The sequence below is a fragment of the Cervus canadensis genome, chromosome 9 (assembly GCF_019320065.1).
Source record: "Cervus canadensis isolate Bull #8, Minnesota chromosome 9, ASM1932006v1, whole genome shotgun sequence".
In the NCBI taxonomy this organism is placed as follows: Eukaryota; Metazoa; Chordata; class Mammalia; order Artiodactyla; family Cervidae; genus Cervus; species Cervus canadensis.
This window is the reverse complement of record NC_057394.1, coordinates 45,813,467-45,832,744: the sequence shown is the minus strand read 5'-3', so window position 1 is coordinate 45,832,744 and position 19,278 is coordinate 45,813,467. Positions and strand designations below refer to the sequence as shown.

General features: G+C 34.2%; 1 protein-coding gene across 8 annotated transcripts in view; it reads right to left on the bottom strand.

Moving 5' to 3' along the window:
* The window catches only part of PCDH9 (protocadherin 9), a 1,108,845-nt gene that overhangs the window by 1,063,860 nt on the left and 25,707 nt on the right, over nt 1-19,278 (bottom strand). Inside the window, exon 3 of one of the 8 annotated variants that reach the window (XM_043477936.1) lies at nt 16,043-16,088. The exons of the other annotated variants lie outside the window; for them this stretch is intronic. Within the exon in view, the coding sequence (XP_043333871.1) occupies nt 16,074-16,088 (15 nt within the window). The 3' untranslated portion in view covers nt 16,043-16,073. Of the gene's footprint in view, nt 1-16,042; nt 16,089-19,278 lie in introns of those variants that run through there. 8 annotated transcript variants of the gene reach the window in all.

Below are 19,278 nucleotides of genomic sequence, written 5' to 3'. Positions count from 1 at the left end.
ATCATGAAATTAATTCCTGAAAATTAACTATCTGAAGACCTGTTCTACCAGTTTCCCTGGAGACAGTAACTCTGGGAGATGGTGAGGGACAGGGAGGCCTAGTGTGCTGCAGTCCATGGGGTTGCAAAGGGTCAGACAGGGCTTAGCAATTGAGCAACAAAAAAATTGTCACATATGGCTAGGATCTACTTTACTGGATAGTATAATAAATCTAATCAATAGAGATACAGCCTTGCTGAAAACAAAGAAACCAGCTTCATCAAGCTTATTTTTCATTAGTTATAAATAGGAGTTCAGTTTAAAAAAAAATAAAACAAAACCTTGAGCTCAAACGAAACCTTGTGTGCACCAGGACCCAGAGGTCCCACAGAGACTGAGTCAGATCTGCTTTTGAGTGTCTGAGTGTCTCCTGTGAAGGCGCGGGTCAGCAGTGGCCTGCCGTGGGGGTCTGGCTGCAGCAGATCTGGGTCCTGCAGTGTTACCCATCATAGGGGGCCGAGCAGGGGACACACAAACTGCAGACAATTATACCAAAGAAATTCCCACACTGTTGAGAAAGTTCTAGGACCCACAACATATTTCTGAACCTGGGGATCTGGCAAAGGGATTGAGAACCCCCAGGGAATTTGACTTTGGAGGCCAGTGGGATTTGATTATAGAACTTCCTGTAAACTTTGATTACAGGACTGGGGAAACAGATTCTTGGAGGTGGGAGAGGGGAGCAGTGTTCCCACAGGAGACTGAGTCAGACTTGCCTGTGAGTGTCCAGGAGTCTCCACTGGAGGCTTGGGTGGAAAGTGTGGCCTCAGGCCAAACAACAGGGAGGGAACACAGCCCCACCCATCAACAGAAAATTGGATTAAAGATTTATTAAGCATGTCCCTGCCCATCAGCACAAGATCCAGATTCCCCCTCAGTCAGTCTCTCCCATCAGGAAGCTTCCATAAGCTTTTTATCCTTATTCATAGAGGGCAGATAGAATGAAAACTACAATCACAGAAAACTAACCAAACTGATCACATGGACCACAGCCTTGTCTAACTCAATGAAACTACAAGCCATGCCATGTAGGGCCACCCAAAACGGATGGGTCATGGTGGAGAGTTCTGACAAAATGTGGTCCACGGAGAAGGTAATGGCAAACCACTTCAGTATTCTTGCCTTGAGAACCCCATGAACAGTATGAAAAGGCAAAAAGATATGACATTGAAAGATGAACTCCCCAGGTCGGTAGGTGCCCAATATGCTACTAGAGAACAGTGGAGAAATAACTCCAGAAAGAATGAAGAGACAAAGCCAAAATGAAAACGATGCCCAGGTGTGGATGTGACTGGTGATGGAAGTAAAGTTTGATGCTGTAAAGAACAATATTGCATAGGAACCTGGAATGTTAGGTCCATGAATCAAAGTATATTGGAAGGAGTCAAGCAGATTGCAAGAGTTAACATTGACATTTTAGGAATCAGTGAACTAAAATGGACTGGAATGGGAGAATTTAATTCAGATGACCATTATATCTACTACTGTGGGCAAGAATCCATTAGAAGAAATGGAGTACCTCCATAGTCAACAAAAGAGTCCAGAATGAAGTACTTGGGTGCAATCTCAAAAATGAGAGGATGATCTCTGTTTGTTTCCAAGGCAAACCATTCAACATCACAGTAATCCAAGTCTATGTCCCAAACAGTAATGCCAAAGAAGCTGAAGTTGAACAGTTCTATGATGACCTACAAGACCTTTTAGAACTAACAACAACAACAAAAATGTCATTTTTCATCATAGGGGACTGGAATGCAAAAGTAGGGAGTCAAGAGATACCTTGAGTAACAGGCAAGTTTCTCCTTGGAGTATAAAATGAAGCAGGGCAAAGGCTAACAGAGTTTTGCCAAGAGAATGCACTGGTCATTGTATACACCTTCTTCCAACAACACAAGAGATGACTTTAACAGGCACATCACCAGATGATCAATACCAAAATCAGACTGATTATATTCTTTGCAGCCGAAGATGAAGAAGCTCTATACAGTTAGCAAAAACAAGACCAGGAGCTGACTGTGGCTCAAATCATGAACTCCTTATTGCCAAATTCAGACTTAAATTGAAGAAAGTAGGGGAAAAAAACTAGACCATTCAGGTATGACCTAAATCAAATCCCTTACAATATACAGTGGAAGTGAAAAATAGATTCAAGGGATTAGATCTAATAGAGTGCTGAAGAACTATGGACAGAGGTTCGTGACATTGTATAGGAAGCAGTGATCAAGAAAATCACCAAGAAAAAGAAATGCAAAAAGGCGAAATGGTCGTCTGAGGAGGCTTTACAAATAGCTGAGAAAAGAAGAGACGCGAAAGGCAAAGAAGAAAAGCAAAGATATATCCATCTGAATGCAGAGTTCCAAGAATAGCAAGGAGAGATACAAAAGCCTTCCTCAGTGATCAATGCAAAGAAATAAGGAAAACAATAGAATGGGAAAGACTAGAGATCTCTTCAAGAAAATTAAGAAATACCAAGGGAACATTTCATGCAAAGATGGGCACAATCAAGGACAGAAACAGTATGGACCTAACAGAAGCAGAAGATATTAAGAAAAGTTGACAACAGTACACAGAACTATACAAAAAATAACTTAATGACCCAGATAACCACAATGATGTGATCACTCACCTATAGCCAGACATCCATCCTGGAGTGTGAAGTCAAGTAGGCCTTTGGAAGCACCACTACAAACAAAGCTAGTGGAGATGATTGATTTTCAGTTGAGCTATTTCAAATCCTAAAAGATAAAGCTGTTAAAATGCTGCACTCAATATGCCAGCAAATTTGGAAAACTCAGCAGTGGTCACAGGACTGGAAAAAGTCAATATTCATTTCAATCCCAAAGAAAGGCAATGCCAAAGAATGTTCAAATTACCATACAATTGCACTCATCTCATATGCTAGCAAAGCAATGCTCAAAATTCTCCAAGCAAGGCTTCAACAGTACATGAACTGAGAGTTTTCATATGTTCAAGCTGGATTTAGAAAGGGCAGAGGAACCAGAGATCAAATTGCCAACATCTATCGGATCATAGAAAAAGCAAGAGAGTTCCAGAAAAACATCTATCTCTGCTTTCTTGACTACACCAAAGAATTTGACTGTGTGGATCACAGCAAACTGTGGAAAATTTTCCAAGAGTTGGGAATACCAGACTACTTGACATGCCTGATGAGAAATCTGTATGCAGGTCAAGAAGTAACAATTAGAACCTGACATGGAACAATGGATTGGTTCCAAATTGGGAAAGGAGTACGTCAAGGCTGTATATTGTCACCCTGCTTATTTAACTTATATGCAGAGTACATCATGAGAAATGCTGGACTGGATGAAGCACTAGCTGGAATTAAGATTTCTGGGAGAAATATCAATAACCTCAGATATGCAGATGACACCACCCTTAGGGCAAAAAGCAAAGAGGAAGTGAAGAGCCGCTTGATGAAAGTGAAAGAGGAGAGTGAAAAAGTTGTCTTAAAGCTTATCATTCAGAAAACTAAGATCATGGTATCTGGTTCCATCACTTCATGACAAATAGATGGAAAACAATGAAAACAATGGCAGACTATTTTAGAGGGGCTCCAAAATCACTGCAGATGGTGGCTGCAGCCATGATATTAAAGGACACTTGCTCCTTGGAAGAAAAGTTAAGACCAACCTAGACAGCATATTAAAACTCAGAGACATTACTTTGCCAACAAAGATCCATCTAGTTAAAGCTCTGGTTTTTTCAGTATCATGTAGGAATGTGAGCGTTGGGCCATAAAGAACGTTTAGCACCAAATATTTGATGCTTTTGAACTGTGGTGTTGTAGGAGACTCGAGAGTCCCTTAGACAGCAAGGTCCCAATCCATTCAATCCTAAAAGAAATCAGTCCTGAATATTCAAAGGAAGGACTGTTGCTGAAGCTAAAGCTCCAGTACTTTGGCCACCTGATGTGAAGAACCTACTCATTGGAAAGGACTCTGATGCTGGGAAAGATTAAAGGCAGGAGGAGAAGGGGACGATAGAGGATCAGATGGTTGAATGGCATCACCAACTCAATGGACATGAGTTTGTGCAATCTCCGGGTGTTGGTGATGGACAGGGAAGCCTGGCGTGCCGCAGTCCATGGGGTTGCAAACAGTTGGACACTACTGAGCAATTGAACTGAAAAAATAAACAAACATACAATATAAGAAATATTGTGTTAACAAAAAATAATAAATAAAAATGATAGAGATCATTTGAGAAGGAGTACTGAAGGGAGATATGAATGGAATGAAGTAAAATGCCCATGACAACGTGATAAAAAAAAGTTCCAGGTACATTTAAAAAGTTTGGCAAGAGAAAAGGGGTTATTAAACTAAAACTCTGCGAAAAATGTAAACTTCAACAGAGAAAGGCAATATTTTATTCTGTCTATATAAATATGATTTGTGGGTGTAAACAATCCACGAAAGAAATATTCTTAATATAAAATGGTTAGAAGTAATACAACTTTAGATGCTGTCACAAAGGCACATCACTCTTGATATCAACATTTACTAGTTAAGAGTTTATTTGTAAATCTCATTTTGTAAAGCTTACAATATCAAAAAAGCTTTGAGGAAGTCCTCTTGAAAATAATATGCAAAGAGTCTTGCACATTCTACTAAAAATTCCTGATAGTACAGGTAAGGAGTCTGAAGCATCAAAATATTTCCGGATTCCCGTCACTAGGCCCTTTGTCATCTAGCCCTGCTGCTAACTGCATGATGGCGCTATACCTGGTGTCTCTAACACATCAAATGTTAGACAGGCACAAGATAAGACAGGCAAAGACACTACTTGAGGCAAGAATTATCAATGTTTATTAAGTTAGCAAGTTCTTGGATGAATGGTAATAGGGTTCATTTTTACTTTCTTCAAATCTGAAACTCCCAGATTTCTTTATGGCAAGTTCACCTAGATATTGATACTTTAAATTTGGAAAAAATGTTTTATTTTGTTGTGTCTATAACTAATTCAATCTTAATAGAGATTTGAGCAATTAATCATGCTTTTGAGAAAAGTGCACTAGCAAATCAAACAATGTAGCTTCGAAAAAACTACGTTAATACAAATAATGTAGTTTCCAAAAACTTTGGATTTCTACTTTGAGAATCTTGAGTCCAGCATACTGAGTAGTCAGAATCCAGTAAAAACTGTAATTGTAAAATTAGTAATTAAAGTATAGATAAGACAAGTGCTCAAATGCATTAAACAATACGGATTTGTCAAAAACATTTTCTTTAACAAATAGTTTTACTATTTATAACTCAAAATTTTTGTAATTTTAAATGATATACTTTAAAACATAGCAAAACACTTCTTTCTGTTCTCCAGTTAGAATAAACATTGCTTTTTCTGTGTTCTATGTTCCTTAAGTTCTTGATCCATCCCAGTACAGCAGTAATATTTTTAAAATGTCAAATGAAAGCTAACTTTTCATTTGACCTTCTTATAAAATAAGTAGAAGATGTGAAAAAATGTCAAATTGGTAATTTCTATTTTCTATTCTATTTGAAAAATACTCAGAAATGATTGCACAAGAAGTTCTCAAGGCCTTGTGTTACTCATATCTGTTCTCTTGATCCTGTATCTCCCAAAGCAATGAAATATATTTTTGATGCTTTAATATCCACTAATACTTTGGTGAGTACTCTAAAAATATTCCTTTGTAGGAAAATAATTCATTCTTTGAGCTTGTAAGTAATACAGAAATATGCTTAACACATTATATAACTACTGTATTTCTCTGTAGAGAATGCAAATTCCTTGGAAAATATACATTCTTTGACAAATATAAATTCCTTGAATATAAGAAGGATGTCTTGCTCATTTTCTTGTTCCAGATTCTAGGATATAACAGATTTTCAGTAAATATAATTATTTGACTGAATATGAAGTTACCAATGCAGTCTACGACTTTTTTCATGTTCTCTTTTGTTCACAACCTTGTATTGCTTCCACTGACCAAAACTATTTCCAATGTTTTTAAAGAAAACAATATATCATCTTATAAAATGTTAGGGAGACATCCCCACACTTCAATTTGAAAACACTAGAAAGAATGGGAACATCAAGAAAGTTATTGTGGGCTTACTGTAGTTTTCCACATCTTCTACATAACCACTTTTCTGCAGAAATCTCTGCCTAATCAAACTAGCTGTGCCCTTACCTGAACCTGCCTTGTATGCTTCTGAATGTTATTGCCTCTCCTGAACCAGTCCTCCCTCAGGCATTCTCCCTCTGTTTCCTTCTCTGCTAAATCTCCTTCAAAAAACTATATGAAAGAAAGAAACCTGAATCACAAACAAGGGGTCTTACTGGAATTAAACCACCTGGTTTCCATGAGACTCTAGGCAAGTCACATTGCTGCTGCTGCTAAGTCGCTTCAGTCGTGTCTGACTCTGTGCAATCCCATAGACGGCAGCCCACCAGGCTCCCCCGTCCCTGGGATTCTCCAGGCAAGAACACTGGAGTGGGTTGCCATTTCCTTCTCCAACGCGTGAAAGTGAAGTCATTCAGTCCTGTCTGACTCAGCGACCTCATGGACTGCAGCCTACCAGGCTCCTCCATCCATGGGATTTTCCAGGCAAGAGTACTGGAGTGGGGTGCCATTGCCTTCTCCCTCAGGTCACATTACCACATTGATTTCTCACTGGTAAAAATTGGAGCAAATCAGTCTTATAATTAAAAGAGTTGCTGGAAAACTTAAAAGGGACTCATGCTGGTCTCAGTACATGTTAAGAATATGTATTCTTCTTCCATCATTCAGCCTTATTTTTGTCAATGAAAAGATATGGAAGAAATACCAGACCTTTAAAGTCCATAATATTTTTATAAACAATTGAGAGAAAAAATTAAAGTGATATGAAAAGTTTTGTTAAGTTTCAGTCTCTTCTATGAAGGTTTCCTGACCATCCCAGTCATAAATAAAAGTTTACCTTCCTGTAGAATATGTTGGCTGTGTGCATTTCCAAACATAAATCCATGAATTTATGTGCATTTTTGTCTTAACATTTAGGATCCTTGGATTTCAAATGACAACAATGTACTCAGTCTGACTTAGTAAAAATGAATCTAAAACTAGAGGGGAACGGTTAGAAATGTACCAGAAGGGTCCCAAGATATATATATGTGTGTGTGTGTGTGTGTGTGTGTGTGTGTGTGTGTGTGTGTGTATATATATACATATATGTCTTTATATATGCTAACTATAAAGCGTTGGTGGCTAAACTCATTAGAAGAGAATTTACCAGAGTGAAGCAGATTCCTCAGGAGATATCATTTATAATAATATAAATTCAATTATGAGAGGGATAGTCCTTTATTTTTGTGTACAAAGCTGCAACTTTTAAAATCATTCAGTTTAAATACCCTGTTTATTGAATTATTGCCAGAAACATACATAACTTCCATGTATTTGTCAGGAACGTTTATGTAAGATTCCAAGGTCTTTTATGAGCTAGCTGGAAGGGAAAATTTCTTAACAGGAACCATCCTTGCTGCTCAGTTCTTCAGAAAGCCCCTTCCTCAATCTGCTCCTTTCTCAATTTATCAACACCCAACTTACTTTTCTAAAAAGTAGACATATACTGAAAATATATACATGATAATCCAATTACAGCACAAGGCATTTTTACTGAGCCTGTGTATATCTGACTAAAGTCACATTTGCTTGTAATCAAGCATACATCAGTAACATGCCAGATTCAGATTACATCTAGAATAAATTCCTTCAGCCTAGTGAAATAAAGAAGTCTGATAAGATAATCCCACTCCAAAGTGCTTGGTACACATAGACTTCCCTTTCCTTGAGGCTTTAGTTCCTGGTCAATTATGGGTAAGGAATCATGCTATGTGAGACAAAAACATACCCACACAAAAGGAAAAAAAAACAACAGAAAGTTTCTGGCACAGTCCCTTATAAATTTGTTCTTTCCATTCACACATTTTTTTTTGTATGTGTAGTAATTCATCATAGTATTCCTCTATACAATTTTCACTCTATTTAATATAATAAAAATCAATGCAGAAAAGTAAGCTCTGTATCTCAGATCTAGCTTGATGTTGAATGGAGTTAAGAAATGAACATGAATCCCTATATATTACCTATCTGTTAAACTCTGAAATATGAGCTTTTCCAAAAGATATAAATCATAAAACTAAAAATCTTTCATGCAAAGCCTATATTACTATAGAATACCTTGAACCTCCTTATAAGTGGGAAAAAAGATTGCAAGTAATGGTTAAAGAAAAAACCTACAGTGACAGGTTTATGGACATTTCAGAGAAAGGTTCCTGTAATGTTTCAGTCTGAAAGTCTCTTATAATCCCCATGGCAACAACCCTTTACTAATTCTGTTCATATTTCTAGGGAAGTGAAACTGATTTTAAATATTTCTGCTAAATCAGATTTTATTGTACAAACAGGGCTAACATTTAATTTTAGAATCATTAGTATTTAAGTTACACATGCACACATAGGAACCAGAAACAATGTATTATAACTTTCAAATTTTGTACATTTCGATCACTTCAGTTTTTTTCTGTCATATAACATAGAAAGGATCTCTTAAAAAGCTGATTTGACAGAATAGTTTTAAGCAAAAAAAGTTATTAAAGTTCAAAGAAAAATTCTGTTTAGGAAGTTTTATCAGTACTATTTATCATACACTTTCTATGTTCTAGACAGTATTCTAACCTCTTTCAAATATTAATTTATTATTATTGCACTCATATAAGCATTATAGAAACATTAATATATTTACTATTTCTGTTTCACAAATGTTGAGACACAAAATCACTGACTTAAAATAAAAATATAGGGAACAAAGACAAAAATTCAGTAATGACCACTGAAGACTAAAGAAGCTTTGTAATTCCACCTTCATCTCCATTATCTTTATGTATATTTCATCCTTCTTAGGTATGATGACTCTTCAATGAATTATTCCTCTGTCATTGACAATGTCTGCTCATCTCTTCATATTTTCTGTTTAATATTCAATCAATAATAACAATATTTGTTCAAAAATTACAATTGAGAAATCAAACTTGCTACCAAGAACCCAGGAACAATATCCTAAGAAAAAAATATAAAATTTGGATCATTTGCTGTTTTGTAATATATATTATTATTACTTCTCAAATAAAATAGTATTAATATTTATCAATTTATTAGATGATTATACTTTAAAACTTGAAGTTTTTGTTTTCTAGTGATTTCTATAAATAATTGCAAGGAAATAGTATTTTGTTTCCATTCATTTAATTTACGGGGGAAAATGGTAAGTTCTGGCTGAGGCTTTTTGACAAGAGTGGCAAGTTGAAACCATTCAGCAATTAAAGTACATATTGAAATATAGAAAAAGTAAAATGTTTCAAAAGCATAATGAAGAAACACTGTTAATGTAAAGAAGGAAATGCCTACCAGCTGTGATTACAACAATAGGTGTGATATGTGCCTCAGTTAACTTGCCAGTTTAATTGAAATTGGACACCTAGGATCATTTCTGTCCACTGAAAAAATCTCCATGAACAGTTCATCAGAGTTGAGTTCAAACCACTGACAAAAGTGGCTATGAAAATACAGTAAATGTAGTTTCACTGAGTACATTGATAGTTAGATTACAAACATTTCAAGGTTTTTAAGTGTAATTAATTCATCTACTATTTAGTAGGTAATCTATTACTTAATAATTAATGAAGGTGGCAAACACCAATTTTAGGTGCAATAATCATTTGCCACTCTAATGAAAAGTCATTTAAGTTTATAAGGTTTTTTTGAGAAAAATAAGAATCAAGGCCAAATAAGGAAGCTTTGGGGGAAAATGATTCATGTTCACTGGGTTATAGGTAGATGTTAGTATATTTTCACAGTATAATAATTGTAACGGTATTGAAAGATATATTCATTTTTAAGTAGTGTAAAAAATGATCACTGAAAAGCCAAATAAAAGCCAAATACAAGAGATTAGAAATGGTATACTTCCATGTGTATGAAATGTCCAAAAAAAAAAAAAAAAAACCAGGTTAATTTAGTGGTTGTCTTGGGGCAAAGCTGGAGAGAAGGAGATGAACAGTAAACAGGCACAAGGGATCTTCACTGGGACTAAAATGTTCCCAAACTGACAGTGATAGTTGCACAACTTGCTAAATTTACTAAAAATTGTGGAACTGAACACTTAAAATGAATCACTGATATCTAAAATATACCTCAAAAAAGTTGTAAAAAAATACTCACTTTTAAAAGATAATGAAACTGATGTGGTTTCCTACTTAAACTAGTGGTCTGCTGTAAAGTTGAAACACATGTTCTGAATATATTACTTATAGTCTATGAAACCAAGTTTTCTCATCAATTAAATAAAGATAAGAACAACTTGGCTCTGGTGATTTTGAGGGCTAAAAAAAAAAATCCATGAATAAAGAAAAGTGTGAAATTCAATACTTAATAATTACTAGGTTATAGTAGTTCTGGTACTGATGTGAATTCACCAAAACCAAAGAGAAATTTTAACTGTCCTTAATGGACTAGTAGAGAATGGTAGTCAGAGAATAAAATGGTTTGTATTGATTAGAATTCTCATCCAGGATACCTTACCGCTCAGAGATGAGAGAAAACATCTCATCTAAGATTATGGCCAGTCACAAAAAGAAATAAAAAAGAAGAAAGGAAGAAAGAGAGAAAGAAAGGGAGAAAGAAGTGAGATAGAACGGAAGGAAAGAACTTACTAATTCACCAGATTTGACATATCTTTGATCTTGAATTAAAGAAAAATATAAATGATGAAAATGTGTGCAAAGTATCTCTGCAATAGTAAAATATTATATATACATAACATTTAAAATTTTGTGTATATTTTCAAAGAATTACGGGCAAATACATTTTGATGTATGCTTATGTAAGTTTTCATTTAACTGTCTTTAAAATATTTTTGTCTCTTTTCAAATCAATCTTGATTCCTGGGATGAGTGGTGAAGTAAAGTGAAGTGAAAGTCATTCAGTCGTGTCTGACTCTTTGCAACCCAATGGACCATATTTTCCCTGGAATTTTCCAGGTCAGAATACTGGAGTGGGTAGCCTTTCCCTTCTCCAGGGGAGATTCCCAACCCAGGATTCGAACCCAGATCTCCCACATTGCAGGCAGATTCTTAACCAGCTGAACCACAAGGGAAGCCAAAGAATACTAAAGTGGGTAGCCTATCTCTTCTCCAGGAGATCTTCCTGACCCAGAAATCCAAACCGAGTCTCCTGCATTGCAGACGGATTCTTTACCAACCGAACTATCAGGGAAGCCCTGATATGTGGTAGAGATTAAAAAAAAAAAAAAATTTCTGGCTGAACCATATAGGAGCTGTGTGACCTTGAAAAAGGCTCAACAGTGAGCCTTAATTTTCTCAGAAACAGGATAGAAATCAAACTTAAAACATTTTTGTGGTACTCAAACATACTATCTTATGTGAAATTAATTTATAAATTTATATGGCTATTGGCAAAAAATTAAAGTTTTATTATTCTCTTTGTAAGGAGAAAGGGCATATCAGGCAAAGTCTGTTGGAAACATAAGGGTGAACAGGAAATTACACCTTTGTAATGTCACTTCACAAGGATCATCTGGTACATGACAGCAGCAAAAGGACATAGGTAAACTTAAAAAAAAAAGAAATCAAACAACAAACATTGAGAACTGCATATGTCAAAGAGTTTAAATTTAAAGCTGCCCTATTTTATTTGGCTGGCCCTGACTATTTATTTGCACGTCCACTAACACCATCAATTATATATGTGACGGAGAGCATTTCATTAAAGTGATCAATATATTTCTTCCTATGGCAAAATGTATGTCTTAATGTGTTATTTTATACTGTACACGATAAGGAAGCAAAAATATTTCTAGGTTTTAACCTTTATCGTAGGAGGAAGTGGTTCCAAAGAGAGTTCATTTTCTCAAAAAAATAGCTAGCACTGAGAAAAGAGTATTGAATTCCTTTCACCTGAAATACTTCAAAACTATTTTCAAAGAATATTTAGTAGGAGTTGCATAAAGAGTCAAATAATTTATATAAATTTAGTTATTACCCAGAGCCACAGGTCCCTGGGAGATTTCATAGATGGGCTTCACATAGCCGATAGAAACTTTGAACAATTTGTAATTCTTAAAAAAATATATGTGAATATAAGAATTTTTCTGCAGTGTGCATTTATAGTGTTGAAATGATGCTCAAAAGAGTTCCGAGTACAAATGCTTAAGCACTGTTGGTTTTGAAATAAAATGTTTAAAGTAACAAATATATTTCTAACCATTTATATGCTTAAGGCTTTTGCACATTTCCAAAATGATTAAAATAAGTAATCACCAAAAGGCATAATATTACATGCATGAATTTAATACATACATTTAAGAATAGCCTCTCAAATGCACCAATTAACAGTTATGATTTATGAATGGATTAATTCTATCACTGTTAATTTTCTCTTGTTAAGACAAGAGGTAATAATGCAAAGAAAGTCACAAACAATTGTCAAAACAAAATTTTGCCAGTATTTATTGTTTTCAACATTTTAAAAATAAATATTATTTATAATATTTAATTTTATTATTAAATATATATTTATACTTAAAGTGGCAAATAGTAACTTTTCTGGGCTGTAAGAACATTACATTTGTACATCAAATATTATCTGTATAACAAAGTCACAAAAATTTCAGACGATGTTTTTGCCATTGTATATTGAACACACTTTTTACTATTTTGCAAATAAATATGTAAAGAAGAAAAATAAACAAAATAAAATAATAAAATCAACCATAACATGCACCTTGCCATATAATATTAACTAACATTTTATTTAAAAATATATAAATTATAATTACTTATATACATTTCAAAAACAACTCCATCATCAGTCTTTGGTCACTCATTTATCCATAAAGTATTTGTGCTTGCTACAAACCAGCAATTTTGCCAGAATTCTTCTGAATTTTCAACATGTTATTAAACCTCATTAGGTGTACAAAACTTCCAGTTTTACCCAATCTACCCCAAAGAAACACAGTCATCTTACAGATCTTCTGTGCAAAAGGATGTAGTACAGCATGAAAAACACATCAAATTATGTGTAAAGATCCCACTTGGTGAAAATAATCATCATAATGTAGGTGAGCAAAAAATATTTATTAAATAAATGATGTGTAGGATTGTTTTTCCCCTGATATAGTTCTTTTAAAGTAACCTAAAATAAAATAGTGATTCATTTACACTAATTGGGGAAAAGACCCTGATGCTGGGAAAGACTGAAGGCAGGAGAAGGGGATGACAGAGGACGAGATGGTTGGATGGCATCACTGACTCAATGGACATGAGTTTGAGTAAACTCTAGGAGATGATGAAGGACAGGGAAACCTGGAATGCTGTAGTTCATGGAGTCACAAAGAGTAGGACAAAACTGAGTGACTGAACAACAACAATTGGGGAATCCTGAATTTTTTATATGCTCATGAGTAAACGGTTACTTGTACATTTTCAAAACCCAAGCACTGTGCTCTAAAGGAAATATGTTTAAATATTAAAAGCAACTATATTAAAAATAATGACCCTAGTCTATCATACTTCAGTTCAGTCGCTCAGTCGTGTCCGACTCTTTGCAACCCCCTGGACCGCAGCACGCCAGGCCTCCCCGTCCATCACCAACTCCTAGAGTCCACCCAAACCCATGTCCATTGAGTTGGTGATGCCATCCAACCATCTCATCCTCTGTCGTCCCCTTCTCCTCCTGCCCTCAATCGTTCTCAGCATCAGGGTCTTTTCCAATGAGTCAGCTCTTCGAATCAGGTGGCCAAAGTACTGGAGTTTCAGCCTTATGCTTAGATTGATAAAAATATTAGTCATAATAATTCCAAAGACTCTACCTATTCAAAATTTTAAAATAGAAAATTGATATATTTTATATATATATTCTGATTATATAATAGATAACTGCTTATCTATAAATAAATATATATCTACATATATTTGCTTATCTATAAATAACAAAAAATAAATTTTTACAGTGCAGAGAATTGTTTCAGTAATTTTCCATATAAATATATGCATATAAATATTCTTCTATTTATTCATGCTTGTAGTTTATAAGATATCTATATTATATAAATAAATATTTGACCAAATAACAATATAGAGATGCATCTCTGAGATTAGGCACTTTATTTCTAGTCACCAAAAACAAAATTAAATATATAGACTAAATTATTTGGTGCCTCCTTTTCTCCCTCCACTTCCTCTGTTAAAAATCACTTGCTTTTTCAAAAATGTGACTAATAATACTTGATATTCCACATTAATATCAGAATGCATTTTGAAGTTAAAGTAAGTGGTGAAAGTTATTTGTATTTATTTTGTTAATGTGTTTTAATGTTTTAACAAAATATGCATTATTTTTGAATAAAAATATGGCAAAATCTGGAAGGAATTATATCTCAGGAAAAAATATGAAAGAGGAAAGGAATGGATAGAAATTCTGGATAGCATTAAAACAGAAAACAATTTCAAAGATGTAATTAAATGGGAAAATACATATTTGAAATCACTTTTTCCTTCTTATATGGAAAAAGCATCCTGTTATTCCTGTTTGTTTAATATTTAACTAAGATGCCAACAAGCCATTTGCCCAGCTTCTGATGGTTCTAAGATGTGATTACTTTGGTATTCAAAATACTTTTCATTACATGGATGGAAAGTAAATTTAAAAACCATTCTGTTATGTGTGTAGAATGAAAATGCCAATGCAAGCTAAAAATATTTTCATTTAATTATATTTGTTGAATGGACCTGAGTGAATTTACATTTTTAAGGGAAAAACATCTGCAAAAACAAAATAAAATACAAAATCTGATAAAATGGTTAGAATGAGCTAAATCTCTCTGAGTTAAAGATAACTTTAAGACTGAGAGTAATTTTGTAACATGCCTTCTGCATTTATGATTAGTAAGTTTTCATCTTGGCTAATTCAAATGAATATCATGGAAGAAATGGAACCTTTTCATATGAAAACTATTTGGACCTTTTAATGACATCAATTTTTGCTTGTTTTTAATAAATATAGAAATAAAATAATCAATCTGTGACTGAGAGAATTATTTGTGATAAAATTTAATTCAACTCTCCACTTCTTATAGTTGTAAATCTAAACATAAAACACAGCAAATGCATATTTATCCTTCCACAGCAATACAGAGTACATGTTTTTCTCTGTGCAAGTAGCCAAGTGGTTGGATTTCAACATGCTTCAGAGTGATATTAAAAACTGTGGTAATATAGAGATTGTCTCATAATCTGATTTTTCTTAGCAAAATAAGAGAGTCTATCTCTCAGTGGACTAACCTGAACCAAACATGGATATTTATATTTACTGTACTTGAGAGTCCAACCTTATATGTCAATTGAATGTCAAATAGTAATGTATGTCAAACTTTTTTCTTAAATATCTATGTAACTTCGGTAAATGGAGTGTAAAAAAGTTTGATTAACAGATCTGCATATATTTTCTTCACATTACCTCCATGCAGCTGCTTCTCTGCAGTCTAGAACACTCTGTTAAGTGTAAATTGCTTAATATTCCAGTGTTGGAAAGTGGACATAGTGAGTAGGGTTTTGAGGGGAAAGTTCATTTGGTGTCTTTTCACCAGGTTTCATAAGTGTGAGCAATTCATCACTTAGGTAAACAGCCTCATGATTAAACAAGAGCTCTTCACCACATTGCATATGTTTTAACTTATCATTTATTAGTAAGATTAAGTTGCATGCATGCTCACTTGCTTCAGTCGTTTCGACTCTGTGTGTGAGTCTATGAACTGTAACCTGCCAGGCTCCTCGGTCCATGGGATTCTCCAAGCAAGAATACTGGAGTGGGTTGCCATGCCCTCCTCCAGGGGATCTTCCCCACCCAGGGATCGAACCTGCAGAGTCTCCTGTGTCTTCTGCATCGCAGTCGGATTCTTTATCACTGAGCCACCAGGGAAGCCCCAAGATTAAGCGGAGGGACTCTTTATCAGAAAATCAGAGAACAATTTCAAAAAAATTTCACAAACAAATTCAACACAAAATGTCAATGTTGTAGAAAACAATTTCTAAACTTTATTGTGAATTTTAAGGTACATTTAGTAATGATGTTTTCCTTAATATAATTAAGTAAAATAACTGGGAAAGAAATGCACATACTACTTTTTTAAAGCAAGGATAAGTACAGACTTTTGAGGCCACAATATACACAATTATATGAGTGCAATAAATTTCCAAATACATCAAGTATATATCTGTTTAAATAAATAGTAGAATACTTGATTCAACATATGTGAGAGTCATATCGATTACACCAAAAAACTTTTACAAGATATAGTGAAAAATGGAATGTTATACATTTTGATATACAACTTTTTAAATACTTTATATATGCATTACTTAATTCAAATTGTAGTGTACAAAAGTCCATTTTAATAAGGACAAGTTTTTTGTTAACACTGTGCAGCAAATATAGATATTAAGATGCATCCCTATACATATTACTAAATTCCCATTCAACATAAATCACTAGCACAGGAAGAAAAAAAATCTGCCAATTATTAACAGTAATCATTGTTAAGAAATTATCAAAATAACACACTGAGACATTATTTTGGTTATTTAAAATCTAAACTATATCAGGTAATTCTTGAGCCCAATTTTTTGTGTGTATATAAAAACTTAATTTGAAATCAAAATAGAAAGATATTGCTACATTGAATTTCTTTATCTATTCTTCACTCTATTTGAAATAATACCTTGAATTATCAGTTTTTCATTGGGAAATTTTTCCCTATAATTTTTTTAATAACAATGCTTTGTGTAGTGCCTTACAATGAATCTTAAGAGATCATTTCATGAAGTAGGAATAAAATATACTGCATTGTGGGTACTACAGCATAATGGTATTATAGGAATGGGTGATGTCAAGTGTTTACACTTATAATTATTCATATATTGTAGCACAATAAGGGAGATTATTTTAAGCCACATTTTGCCATATTTAGCCTACAGTTACATATGACAATTTGTTTGGATTATGTAAAAATGTGGCTATTTTGCAGAAGCAAAACTGAATATAAATACCAGGGTAGTTGCTATTTTTTAACTGAAAACAAATGTTTTATTTTCTGTAAGGTTCCTTTAATAATAAAAGACAGAACAGAGAAAGAATTAAGCATATCCACTTATCTTAGAGTAGTGAAGTGGGGAGAGGGACAAGGCAATGATCATCCTCTAAAAATTACATGGGCAATAATAATTGAAAGATGCATTTGCATTTAAATAATGAACAATGTGCTTATTTGACTATGTCTACAGAAGCTGCCTAGTAATATTAGAATACAAGCATAGAATGATTAGGAGCATATTATCATTTTCTTTTTACATTTTGACTATAAAAGCAATATAAAGAAACCTGTCGGCTGTGAACTGATATTGCATTTTTATATTAGAATATTAGGATATTAGCATATGTAAAAACAAGCAAAGCGCGTTAAATCTCCTAAACCTCCCCAGTACCAATTGCCCACCGTTTTAATGGAGCAGCACCACATGTCAAGCACCCAGTCAATCTCTGTAACTCACCAAGTTTCCTTTTATCGGTCAGAATGAAAAGCATAGAAATTTTCTGTCAAAAGTCAGTTGATAATAGGGAGGCTATATAGAGGACACACAAACATGCAGACTTAATTCACTTTTAGTGAGGCCATAATCCTATAAGGCATGAATTTTGCCTTACTAACTATGGCACCTTATTTTTCTGTCAGAGAGAAATATCCTCAGAGTTATTAATTTATTTATTTTAGGAAGAAATGTGATCACTTTTGAGTAGGGGTATTACTTCCATCCATATTTACATTACGGTGTGTGTGTGTGTGTGTGTGTGTGTGTGTAAGTGTTCAGGGTAGTAAAAGATTAGATATAATTCAAGCAACATGTGATTGCCAAAGAGTAATCTCATTTCTTGCTCTGTAAAATGAACAGGGTTTAATTAAGCAAATTGCTATGTCTTCTCCGCACTCTGTGCCTTGAAACCTTGACAGGAGCGAAGCATTGGTTTAACTATAAAGTGTGTGGAGGTACACACTCAGTGAAGACAGTTCCAGGCTCTTGACTACTCTCTCAGAATCTAACAAACTAAATAACAGAACTTCAAATATTCTTTCTTAACTTTTTGAAGTTAAGTGAATATAAACAAGGTTTAAACTGGGTAACACATTTATTGAAAGCTTAAAGACAATCATCTCATTTTATCTGCATCTAGAACCCCATCATTATGGCTAATATACTTCTCATTCTTGTTGTTCAGTCACTGAGCGCTGTCAGACTCTTTTGCAACCCCATGGACTGTATCCCACCAGGCTCCTCTGTCCATGGGATTTCCCAGGCAAGAATACTGGAGTGGGTTGCCATTTCCTCCTCCAGGCAATTCTCTTGACTCAGGATTCGAACCTGCCTCTCTTGCATTTCCTGCAGTAACAGACAGATTCTTCACCACTGAACCACCAAGGAAGTCCAAATATACTTCATAATTATATTTTAATACCATTCTGTATATCAGACTCATCTACAGTCACCTCAAATACAGTATGATTAACAAGTATGTGATTTCTCTTTCTCAAATGATCATCTTAAATTTGGCATATTGCTGATCCTTTTGGTTTTAATATTATTATTTTAAGAGAGAATACTTCTTTAAAAGTTTAAAAAAATACTGTGAACTACTAGAATTCATTGCCTAAATGAGTGAATCTGTGAAAGTAATATCGAGTAAGTCATCTCCATATCGCTCTGGTTCACATTTGCCAATCCATGCACAGTATTCGAATACATTTTGTCATTAAAAAATAGAATGCACACAATTAAGGTAAATAAATCCTCTTTTTCTGAATAGACATCTCAAAAAAATCACATTGTAAAAAAATCTAAAATAAGTAGCCACATCAGAAATCTATGTAAAAATGTATTCAAGAGCTTGACAAACTAGTCTCAAAACTAATTTTATTAAAGTTCAACTATGGAAGAAAATCAATTTGCAATAAAAACAGTTAAAAAGTTCTCAGGTAACAAATAAATATATAATCAGTAGCAGAAAATATTTCAATAATTCTACTGCTCTGATAGATAAGCTTTGTAGCAAGAAAATAATGGCTGGAGTTAGGGGAGCCTCAA